This window comes from Manacus vitellinus, unplaced genomic scaffold (genome assembly GCF_001715985.3).
Source record: "Manacus vitellinus isolate BGI_N305 unplaced genomic scaffold, ASM171598v3 scaffold_53_pilon, whole genome shotgun sequence".
NCBI lineage: Eukaryota > Metazoa > Chordata > Aves > Passeriformes > Pipridae > Manacus > Manacus vitellinus.
In genome coordinates, this window is record NW_021940637.1 from 1,151,542 (window position 1) to 1,164,164 (window position 12,623).

General features: G+C 39.8%; 1 protein-coding gene across 7 annotated transcripts in view; it reads left to right on the forward strand.

Moving 5' to 3' along the window:
- SCAPER (S-phase cyclin A associated protein in the ER) overlaps positions 1-12,623 on the forward strand; it is a 141,542-nt gene that overhangs the window by 40,907 nt on the left and 88,012 nt on the right. For all 7 annotated transcript variants that reach the window (XR_001921809.3, XM_018081506.2, XM_018081504.3 and 4 more), the window contains 4 exons: positions 1,497-1,639; positions 5,404-5,485; positions 5,596-5,748; positions 6,915-7,022. Coding sequence is in view for 6 of the 7 variants with exons in the window: in XM_018081506.2 (XP_017936995.1) it covers positions 1,497-1,639; positions 5,404-5,485; positions 5,596-5,748; positions 6,915-7,022 (486 nt within the window). In the remaining variant the exon portion in view is untranslated. The remainder of the gene's footprint in view (positions 1-1,496; positions 1,640-5,403; positions 5,486-5,595; positions 5,749-6,914; positions 7,023-12,623) is intronic.

Sequence of the window (12,623 nt, forward strand, 5' to 3'; positions counted from 1 at the left end):
TGGGCTGTGTTTCCTTTTGGCTCTGCAGAGTCCTCCTTGCTTTCTGTCTTCCCTCCTTTGTTCGGCTTTGGAAAAGTGAATTCTAATGTGTTTCTCCTTTGAAATGTTTCCATGGTTAAAGGGAGGAAGGTAAATCATAAAACCCCCGTAGCAGGAGTGCCATAACTGCTGGGTAGGTGACTCGTGCCTGTCTTAAGGGTTTTTTGGAAAATATTTGTTACTTCTTCATAAACAAAATCCTTATGTTTTAGTGATAGTTAAAACTTTGAGAGAGGAAACAGTAAGATAGTCCTTAACATATGCCTGCTGTCATAATTACAGTACTTTTTACAGGATCAGGGGAAACCACAGTGCAAACGTGTTTGTGTTCCCGGAGTTCTGGTTGCTTTTTGTTTGGGGTTTTTTTATTTTAAAGCAGCATTTCAGTACTAGGTTTTCCCAGCCTCATGCATCCACTTTTTTGGCACTGTTCTCTATGTTAGAATCTAAACCAAGCTTTCTTCTGATATAAACTCCTCCTCCCTCTCTATACATATGTCAGATCACCACAACTGTAGGTCACTTCTGGATCCAGTTTCTGCCAGAGCTTAGTTCTTAGGCTTAGAAGCTGATCCTATCTCCTTATTGAAAAATGGGGCATGTTACTGACTTCAGTGCTTCTGAGGCCATTTTTTGAGACAGAAGATACTCTGAAAGGGCTGGATAAAACTCTTTTTGAGAGATTATTTGGAAGTTTATGGATTTCGAAGGGTCAATTGAATTATCAGTGAAAAGTACCCTTCTAGATTGTTTATTAAAAACCTAATCCCAGTGATCCTGTTTTTTGTAGTTACTTATGTTCCCTTTTTCCAGATCACAGTTATAATTGAATTCCTTTCTGTGGTTTTGGATTTTTTTAACTCTGTCTTCTCTCTACCCTCTTTTTAGCCCTTTCCTGGGTTGTGTAGACATAGGTCTGTTCCTAGGCTGGCAGTTGAACATACATTGCAGACAGATTTCGGTCCTAAATCCCACTTATGGCCACACTGTTCTCTTTGTATCCTTTCTGCCAGACCAAGGATCAAGCTGATGCTTCCTGCTGTGCTTTTTCCATGCTCAAGTTGCTTAACAGTTGAGCAATACATTTTGAGCCCTATATTTTGTTATTTCTTCATTACCTGTATCCTGTGTAGGATGTTTAAAATATTTTCAAATAATCTTGTTGGTGAACTAGACTAATAAGCTTTTATATTGCATAGACTTCTTGAGAATGAGCAAAATATATGGTTAATGAATGTGCAGGTTAGTTCATCCAGCCTTGCTTTCAGCGTGCGCTCGAGCTTCTGAACAGGCTCATATTTGCATTTTATTCCTTAAAAACGCCCTTCTTACTTCATCATGAAAGACAAAATGCAACCAGCAGATGTTAAATACGGTTTCTGTTGATTCCCTTTTAATTTTGCCCTAAAAGAAGGGCTGGGGTTGCCTTGTCTCCGGCATTGCCTTGTCTCCGGCAGGAGCGCAAGCGGGCGCTGGAGGCGGAGCGGCAGGCGCGGGTGGAGGAGCTGCTGATGAAGAGGAAGGAGCAGGAAGCGCGGATTGAGCAGCAGAGGCAGGAGAAGGAGAAAGCCCGGGAAGATGCAGCCCGGGAGAGGGCCAGGTAACTTGGCAATCCTTTCTTTGGCTCCCTGCCCCTCACCATTCTCCTCTCCAGCAAAGTGCACCTTCCCCAGAACAGCAGGACCCTCCTGGCTCGTCAGGAATTTCAAAGGTAGCATTGATCACTGTTGATCACTGTTCTTGATGAGTGGTTTGAAAGAAGAAATCAGGTGAGTCATCATGAGTTCTGTAACAGATTTTTGTATTCCTTAGGCACATGCACAATGTTAGGATGCAAGACTATATGTTACTACATTCATCTAAGTTTTATTGCTGACAAGACCTTTTAGTAATTTGCCTTTTTTATATTTTACCTTCGTTTTCAAAGGAAACAAGATTAATGTTCCCATGTTCCCCATTTCCTCCACTCTCCAGTAACTTTTGGACTTACTGGCATCAATTGAATTTTACTATTTTGTAGACACCAGAGATCACATTTGTGAAGCACAAAATTGGGAAATCAGGCTTCATTAATTCTACTGCCTATGAACTACTTGGTTTATGGTTTTGTCCATAATCAAAAGTTCATAAGGAGGATTCCACATAGGCTCTCCTCTCCCTTTCTTTTATGCCAAAAATGAAGTGCAGAGAGTGAACACTGAGTGTGAGAGAGGTTTACTTTCAACTCTGAAAGGGGAAACTACAATTCTGCTTGTTTAATTTGCAAAATTCTGTTTGTATTCACCTCCTATTACTCCCTGTTTTCCTACAATTCTCCTTCTACAGGCATTCCATAAAACCTGGATAGAAGTTACATTTTTTCAGTGACAGGTGTTACGAATGGTTCTTTATCCATTTCTGTTGTCATGACTTGTTTTCTTCAGAGTTGTCACAAAGGGAGTGTTTTTTTCTCCAAGTAAAATATTCAGAAATGTATTGATCACCTTTCATCTTCCAAAGTCATGAGTGACATCATAAAGAGATTTAGCTTTCCATTAGATGTGTAATGAATTCTGGGTAGGATTTATAGCCTTTCCCAGGACTTCGTGGACCTTTCCTCAGTGTATTGAGCCAAGTCACAATAGGATACAGTGAGTTGGAATGAATCCTTCAGTATCTTGCTGTTGTTCACAGACACTTGAGGAAGGTTAGGACTGAGAGGGAGAATTTGGTCTTGCTATTTTGGGAAGGTAGACAGTGCATCTGTAAGGCTTCTGCATCTTTCTGGAATTTGAGGAAACCCTCACAGTGAGCAAATGTGAGATATTTGTCCCATTGACATCTCTGTCCTCTAAGCTCTTCTACAGTTAGAACTTGTCTAACAGCTCCAACCATGTAATTCTTCGCTCCTTTTGTTTAGTCAGTGATAATCTACCACTTCCCTTTGTTGCACCCCAATTATTTCCTTATGATATGTGAGAAACTGCAATTTCCATTTCCCTTCTGTTAGTATTGTGTGTCAGCAAATTTCCTCTCTATTTGCTGCTATAACACTCAGTTTTCAAACACTTTGTACTTGATATTGCAGTGCCGTGCTTGCACTTGTTTTTCTTTGCCAGATGCTGATTACACAGGAGAGATTTTGCCTTTTTTGTCTTTTTTTTTTTCTGATAATTTTGGGAAAGAGTAGGAAAGAATGTATTTGTGGTTTCCTACAATCTGTTATGTCAGAATGGCTTCAGAGTCATTACATGTCCTTAATAACAGTTCTGGGGTTTCTCTAACAGAGCAGAATTAGAGGAGGATTTGCTCTCCTGGTTTCCAAGTTCAGGGAGGGATGAGCCTGACAGGGAGTTGGCTGTGCTGTCCCCTCCACCCTGGATTTCAGTGTGTTGTGGTGGAACCTCGGGGTATTATTTGGTGTTTTGTTGGTTTTTTTTTTCCTGCTGCTAGGATTTAGCTTGTATCCTGAAGATTTAATACTTGCTGGAATGAATAATTTTTGTAATATCTTCTTAAAGTTTCTTCAGTATAAGCTTTACCATGTGCATCTGGTGGTGATTAAAGCATCTGTATGAAAGGAATAGTGTACTTAAAACTGACTTTAAAAACCCCTCTGCCCTTATGGTACATTAACTTGTTTCCAGTAAGGTTTTCGTTGTAATTTCAAAGTATTTTTATATTCCAGAGAGTTGAATTCCATAATATGGAAAGTTTTGTTCTTGTCAATAGAAATCATATACTGTACCCAAACCATGTAAAAAGAATGCTTTCAGAAGGGCTTGTGCAGGAGTAATGTTGGTGCTTTATATATGGAAACTTGAGAATTTTGTTTCAAATACTATTAACCCAAAGTATGCAATGATAATAATTTGTTGGAGTTTGTAGCATTAAACAAATACGTAAAACCACAAACTGAAAGAAACAGCTAAAATAAGCTTTGGGTTTGGGTCATGTGTTAGTTGTGTTTTGTTTCAGTTCCTGATGTGAGTCAGGAGCTCTTTAAAATACAAAGACTGTAGTTCAGTTTTCCTTTATATACCTCAGGGGAGACAGCACATAAACTACCTAATGCTTCTCTTCCTCACCCCCCACACCCATGGCAATTCAAGAGTTCACTTATTCTTTCTGAAAGAACAGTTGTTTAGTGTTTATCATGTGACTTACTTCCTCCCCCATCTTCTTTCCTATCTGCTTTTGTATTTTCTGTGGCTTTTTGTTTTCAAATGTTACTTTATCTGAGCCTTCTACTTTTATGTAAATGATTTTGGGTTTTTTATCAGATTTCTGTTTAAGAAACAAAATCCACTCATAACAAAACCCATTGCAGTTTGGGTAATATTCCTTATGTTAACCTTTCTAGTTCTGTCCCTCAAGCTACTTTAATTTTAGAATGCCTTTTAAAAAGATGGCTGATGGCTTTGAATGACTTCATAGCTCAGTTTTACTCAAAGCTTTTGGCCCTTCAGAGCTGCCAGGCTTCTGAGAGAAGTGTTGCTCTCCCATCCCACTTCTTCTTGTACAAACAGCATGAGGAGCTGACTGTCTTCCTTTGTAGGATTTCATAGCTCCCTTGGCTTACTGATCACTGGGAAGTTGTTCTTGAAACTGTTACCTTTTCTCAGACAGGAAAGAACCCAAATCTCTTCAACAGGTGATGCTTGGGAATTCACAGACTCTTTTGACACCCACATGTATGAGATCTGTGCTGGGGAGGGGAAGAAGAGTTGCTCAAAATGAAGAGGACAAGTGAAGTGTGAGGCATGATTCAGTTTTGGGAAGAGGGATGTAGGGCACACAGGTTCAGTGAGCAAAGTAGGAGAAGGTGACAGATGAATGTCTCCTCTTTTGCTCTCCTTTGGTCTCTTGAACATTTAGAATTGCAGGATTCCAGAGCATCAGTTTATCCCTCACAGCTGTACCATTGGATGTTGGTCAGAGTTTCATCTGTAAGTTCCTGTATTCAGACTTCCTCTGATGAAATGTTTCTGTAGAACACACTGCCCTCAGTGCTGGGAAGTTTCTTTTCAATTTGCTGTTCCACTCCTCCCCTTTGGTTCACTGAGTGCAGCTGTTGGCTGAAGGATGCAAAGGGTGACATGGTCTCACATTCCTCACTGCTGACTGTCATTGCTCTGATTTGGACTGAAGGATGGTCCAGGCACTGCTGCAGAGGTTCTGTGTCTGTCTTTATTAAATCATTCCAATGAAAATATTTGTATTCTCTGTTAACTAAGTTGCTTTTTGCTGTTTTTCTTTTCTCCTGAACCATCTTCAGCTTCATTTCTGGGTGTTTTTTTTCTCCATTTCTAACAGAAATCTGTCAGTATTATTCATGCTTTACATTATTGCAAGTTCTCCCTATTTTTCTTGCCTTTTGGTTAGAGATCGAGAAGAGAGGTTGGCAGCTCTTACTGCAGCTCAGCAAGAAGCCATGGAAGAACTACAGAAGAAGATTCAGCTGAAGGTATGAAAGGATACATTAGTTGAAAAATACATCCATTTTTCTTTGCACAGTTTGATTCCACCGTAATTCAACGTGATTTTTCTTCGTTGCTTTGATTATTTTCCATTCAGCATGATGAAAGTATTAGAAGGCACATGGAACAAATTGAACAAAGAAAAGAGAAAGCAGCTGAATTAAGTAGTGGAAGACATGCTAATACTGATTATGCACCAAAACTCACCCCCTATGAACGAAAGAAACAGTGCTCCTTATGCAATGTGATGGTAAGTTGGATCCAGGGAAAACTGTTGGAATTGCTGGGCCAACCCAAGCCATGAAGGTACAAGTTGTGCTTCACTCACAGATGAGAGTGTTGCACATCTACTGTGTCCCCTCTGCTCTGCACCTTACTCTGCATTCTTCTGTCTGTGTAAATCTATAAAGATGGGTTAGGGAGGGTTTGAAAGAACTGTAGAGTTGTGGGTGGAGTGGAGAGTGTGGGCAGTGCCCAGTTATTACCTGTCTCTGCCAAGAAAAGCAAGGATCCTGGAGCATCAGATGGAAGGTGGTTTAAAGCCAAGTAAGGAATGTGGTTCTTTACCTAGCAGGTAGCTGAGCTGTGAACACCTTGTTCTAAGATCCTGTGGATATTTGAATTTGCTGTGAGTTCAGGGGTTGATTGGACAGGTTTCATTGGATTGAAGTTCACTGAAGGATATGGAGAAACCACATCAGACTCAAGAAATTCTTGAATTGAGTTTGGTTGGATGCTTAAAAGGGATGGAAGGGAAAATTAGTGTCTGCTTTGTCTCCTCTTTTCCTTCATTGTCTTATTTTTTGATCACTGATGGAAGCCTGGCAGATTTCCAGCCTCCCAGGATGTCTCTGCTTGTGTCTGCCCTTCCCTGTATCCCAGGAAAAATGCAGAAGAGAAGCCATACACTCACTGAGCAGGAAGATGGGAGATCTCTTCTTATTGATAACTGGTTTCACTGATTTGCAAGGACTGTGCATTATTGCAGCCTTATATGCTACTAAACACTATTTCCTGTAATTGCTAAATTGAGCAACATTGCTTGGGATCACCTCAGGCAGTGCTGGAACAGAAACTCAGGCTCAGCAGACTGAAGTCTTGCAATACTCACTGATCATGCATCTCAGAATGAAAATCCAATACATGGAGTTAGATTGAAGTAAGAATGAGATGAGAAGCCAAGATTTTTTTAATCTGTTATTACACTACTGGCTAGCAAATCATTCTGTAATTTACTCCTAAGTCCTGCATAAAAGATGTTTATGTAAATTAGGTTGAGGAGTAAAGTACTGTGCTTGAATTTTCTGAACATACTCCTGACAAATTGGCATATTTTTTATTATATTTTAAATACTGTTATTTATGGATGATGGAATTTGCAAAGGAAAAATAACTATTAAGTCACTGTCATTACAGATTTCATCAGAAGTGTATCTATTTAGCCACATTAAAGGGAAAAAACACCAACAAGCTGTGAGAGAAAACAGTAGTATACAAGGACGAGAGCTTTCAGATGAAGAAGTGGTAAGTTTTGTCATATTTTTTATATTATCTCTAGTTTTAAATGCCATTCAGCTGAGTAGCCTGTGAAAGTCTTGAGAATTCTTATAAAGGAATTGAACATTTAGCGTGGGAATCATAGCAGACTAATGAAAATAAATGAAAGAAACAGTGCATTCAGATGCTTCAGGCAATTGCCATTTGAAACAGATTCTCTATAAAATGTGACAAATCTCTATTAATCAAAGGCAGTTTTCATCTTGCTATAATCCTTTTATCATAAAAATCTGGTATGTTGCAGGTGTCGGCATCTCGCATTTTTCCTTTGTTCCTTCTTGTTGCTGAAAATACCTCAGTCCTTCCTTACGTGGTCAGAGTGGTGTCCTGTGCATCAAGGTCCAGAGTACTCAAAACTGTAGTGCTAAATTACTTTAAAATGTTAGGTTGGAAATGTTTTTTAAGTATTAACATTGCTAAGAAGAGCAATAGTTAGTTTTTCAGTAGCTTCTTTAGAACAGTTGGCACTTCGGGTGATTTTTAGGAATTGAGGATGTTTCTTACTAAATCAAGAGACTGTGCTGTAGAAAACACACTTGAATTGTTGTCTGGTTTAGTTTTTCTTTGCTGCTGCCTGAATTTAACTACAGGGTTAAGTCAAGGCCTTTTCTATGGGAATTTGAGTTCTGCCACATCCCAAAAGAATTGTGAATGCCTGTGTATTATATCTGCCAGGGGTCAGGAGGACATACTGAGCAGGCCAGTTCTTCAGTGCTGATTCAGGTTTAACTTGGTCATGTTTGGAAATCTGTTTCCGATGACACCGTTCAGTTGTCGTAATTTTTTTCACTTTCCTTCCCAGTTTTTGTTACTATTTTATGTACTAAAATATCTGTGTTTACAGTTTCTTACATCCAGTTGTAACATCTTTACTTTTCTAAAAAGCTTTGGAGAGTTAGGTCTCTGAGGTCCTGAAACCCACAGGGTTGGTTCTTGGTTATCACTGAAAGAACAGAAAAAGATAATTGGAGAGATACAGGAGTCTGGAGGTTAAATGTTTGCTGAGCTGCACTTTGCCACCCCTTCCCAATTGTAATGAAAGTACATACACTGTTTTTTCAGCTGCTTTTTTTCCTCTTGAACAGTGGTTAGTGGGCAGTTGTGTGATTTTGGATTGGGTGTTTAGGTGCCAGGCATACCTCACTGGATGTATGGGAGGAGGCTCCCTGCTGCATCCCTTTGCCTGGAAACACAAGCTGGGAGCCAAAGTGTGGCCAGTCTGTAGCACTGGGATGGGCTGGGATCTCTCCAGCCTTTGCTGGTGTCTGTCTGGCCACTGGTGACTGAACTGTGGTTCTTGCTGGGCAGCTGGCTCAGATGAATCTGGAGGAAAACAGTGAACTGGATCTCCTTTTGATTTAGCATTATCCACTCTGATGTGGATAACAATTCCAGCTTCCCGAAAAAGGCATTGCTCAGGACTCTTCCTTTGCTCTTTCCATTCCACACAGCTCTGCTCTCTCTCACATGCAGTGGTAGCTTTATTTTTAAGGAACTTGGGAAGCAAATAATATCATATTTTTCCTTTTGGACAACCTGAACCCATGTTAGATGGTGACAAGACATGCTCTGGTGATCTCTGGTATCCCAGGAAATCCCAGAGCAGGGCAAGGTGTGATAGACTCTATTCTGGCATAGGGAACATGTACTTTCCAGCATATTTTCTTCACGTACCAACAACTGCTTTTGCACCCAGCTGATGGAAACAGAAGTTCCACTAGAGGGCACAGAGATCCTGATTTTTGTGGGGTCCAACATCATGTGCTTAAATCCAGGGTTTCTCAGCAAAAAATTTTGATGTGAACTTAAGACCAAGTTTAGGGTTAAATGTATGTTTCTCTTGAATAATAATGCAGGAGAGAAAGGAGAGAACAGTTCTAACTGAATGAACAGTTTGAGGATTATGATAGTGGATTTTAATATTCTTCAGGGGGTGCATAGTATTTAGCATGCTGGCAACATATGGATGCTTCCACTGTTAAATATTTTATATATTATGTATAGTTATATTTCAATTAGTCTGAGTATAACATTCTGAATTATATTCTTGTAATCTGAAATTTCCTTGGCTTGAGGCCCTCTCTGCTTTTCATTACTTATTATTTTTTCCAAAGAGCAGTAGTAAGATATGCATGTTAGGGATATGGTCACTGCAATGTAGGAAAGTAGTTTTATTTATTGGAGCAGTCTGCTTTGTGTACCTCTTTATTCAGCATGCACAGTTAATGCCACCTCCACAACTAAAGCCTTCAGTAACTTCTCAAGTTTTGAAATAATTGAGAAAAAAAATCAAGAGTATTACATAGAAGTAAAACCATATCCCAGGGAAGCTTTATAATACCCATAGTTACTTATTTATCACTGTTTTCAATTTTTTAGTCAGTGAAGGTAACTCTAGTGAGAACATACTTGTACTACTTAAAGTTATTACTTGTCATCTGTGATGTCTTTAGATTATATATGTCTTGCCTGTGACCCTTCTTCTTTGACAGAAAAGATTTTATTTATATCACCTTTGACCTAATAAAATTTCACCTTTAACCTTATGCACTTGACACCCCAGATAACTTACTCTTGATCTCTGACTCATTTTGTGTTCAGCCTGCTCAGTATAATAGGGAGCTGCCTAGAAAGAAAGCTTTTTTGAAATTGTAATCTGAGCATAGAATTTCTTTGTTATTACTTGAGAAATCACAGGACTTGAAATATTTTTGTCTGTATTGGTGTCTCAGAAGGTAAGATTTAGGTATCTCCTTAAGACTTCAAAAACTGATTTAAATAAATGATTGTATCATTTCTCTTCACATGGTAAGGATTGTTTTTGCTTGATTTGACTGTAAACAGAAAGTTAAAAACTGTACTAAATGGTCATTGACACTGAATTTTCCAGGCTGGGTGGATGCTGGGATTTGATCTTGCCAGATGGAAAAAGAAACTGATACATTCTAGGGCTTTTCCCTTTGCTGTAGCATTTACAAGTTCTGTACTTTTACAGACATTTTCAGAGATAAAAGCAGACTTCATGTTGGAGCAGCATCCCATTGTTTTGGAATTAAACATGTATTATGTTTAATTCCATCATGTGAGGTGAATTCACTTGTGGCTGTGATGTGCTTGGTGGAACACACAAACAAAAGAGTTTTGCTTTGAAGGTAGATACTAAAAATGAAAAAGCTTGAAGTTCTTTCTCAGATTGTGTGACAGCTTTGTTTCACCTCAGCCTTTTGGGTGAAAATCCCCTCATTTAGGGGTTTATTAGTCTCCAGCTGAAACAGATGGAGATTTCTCTTACAGAGAACACCTACAGGTTTTGAAACATTTTGAAACTTGTGCAAGCAAATTAAAGTTCTATTCACATTTTTTATTTCCTTTGTAATTTCACTTTTCTCTGGCCTTTTATAGATAGATGAATTCACATAGTTGGTGAAAACTCTTCCAGCAGGCTAAAAGCCATCTTTCCTTCCCTCCCTTTCTGAAGCTTTCTCTGTCCCACGTGCTTTCCCCGTGCAGTAACAACGTTCTGTCTCCATTATCTCTCCCTGTTTAAATGCCTGGCTTCTTCCAGCAAACTCTCAGCTTTCCCTCCTTTTTGCATTGCCCTTTTCTGGGCTATTGATTTCCCGTCCCCTCTCTCAATATCCATATTGCTTTCAGCTCAGCAAAGGATGTAAACAGTGTAAGCAATTTGCTTTCATTGACTTCACTGGAATCAATTAGTATGTTTGTAGTCCTGGCTAATTACTTTGCTGAATTAAAGCCTGTGTGACACAAAGACCTCCCTGAGAAGGTGCCTGTGAAAGCCACAGGACAACACCTGGTGATTTCATTAGGCTGAGGGGTCTCTGCAAGGACCTTGTAGATGTTTGCTCCCACTTGTAGCTCCTATTGATTCATTTTTGTGTCCCTCTGCTTTCCCTTTTGTCTTTGCCTTTCTTGCCTGTCCTAGTTTGCCTTGAGAAATACCCCTAAGATCAGTAATCCTTACAGCTTGCTCCCTTTGAACCATTGTCCCAGCTCTTGTCTGTATCTCCTGGCATTTATTTATATGCCATGGTTTAAAGGTACTTTTAGAATATAAATCATGTCATGCCATGTGGTCTATGAATGTTTCCAATAAGTGAAAAGTACTTCTAAAAACCAGATGAAATAGATAACTTGGCAGGAGTTGCTTAATTTATATAAGGTGCATGCTAAAATTTTATGTATTCTGAAGCAGGATGGAGGAATATTAATGAACCTTTGTTTGCATATGTGAAAAATGTGCTTTTTTTTTTATCAGGGAAGAAAACTGACTCTATTGTCGTTATATAAATGAAACAAAGAACTTCTAAGAGGTGTATTTAGATCAAATGAAAACATAATCCCATGATGGAGCAGAGAGGTGGTTGTTGTCTGAAGACTGACAGCACTAAAATGTGAGGATTTATATAAGGACATGGTTGGTTGAGCCCACCCACGTTCCTTTGAAAAAACCAGCTGGCCAGTGCCTGAAGCTCCCTCAGGAGTGTTTGCTGCCCAGTTGGCCAGGGCTGCAGTGTGAGCCTGCCTGGCACAGCCCTGCCCAGGGCCCAGGCTGTGATTTACAGCCTGTGCTGTGCTGGCAGCTCCCCCGGGCAGGCTGGTGCTGCTGCAGGACGTGCTGGGAGCCAGCCTGGGCAGGGCTGTGCCAGCCAGGTGGGGGTCACAGCCAGCACAGCACACGGGCAGAGCTGGTGTTCCTGGCAGCTGGAATTTCTAAAAGCTTTTTAGGGTGAGGAGTTGTCGTTCTGAAAGAAATGGAGCTGTTCTCTTAAAGTTGTGTTCTGCTTCCGTTATTTGTTGCAGAGGAAATTACTGATGGAAAGAGATGTGGGAATAGTTTCATGCCTTACCCTTGCTCTTTTTCTTCAGTATTTACAAGGAACTTTCTTGTCTGGGACATGATGATGCCTGGAGTTTGCTAAATTTTTTTTTTTTGTTTGCTATGTTTTCATTAACAATTAAATATAACTATTTTTTAATTGCTTCAGCCTTAACAGTATTGAAAAGAATGCATTTGTTTTCCTTTCTGAATCAGTGTTTTCAAGTTCTTCTATTTAAATGAATAATAGTGTTCTATGAACTCCTTTGGTAACCTGTCTAAAAGATATGATTAAGCAAAGTGGAAAATAATAATAATAAAGATTATTAATTTTTTAGTGTCATCTAATAGAGGAGTTTGAGGTATTTGTACCCACAGGTATGTGGTCTTTTAAAAATTATTACACACATTAATAGTTCTCTTTTTTGTTCTGGAACATTCACGTGTGTGTTACATGTTTACTTGTATTCACAGTCACTGAATGGTTTGGGGTGGAAGGGACCTTTAAACTCATCTTGTTCCCACCCTCTGCCATGGACAGGGACACCTTCCACTACACCAGGTTGCTCCAAGCCCCATCCACCCTGGCCTAGGACACTTCCAGGGAAGGGGCAGCCCCAACTGTGAAGTCTGTGTGCCCAATGTTTGCAGCCCTGGGGTGTGTTTGCACTTCATCTCTGGGGACATTTGCCTGCTCTGTCAGACCAGTGCAGTACAGGGAGATGATC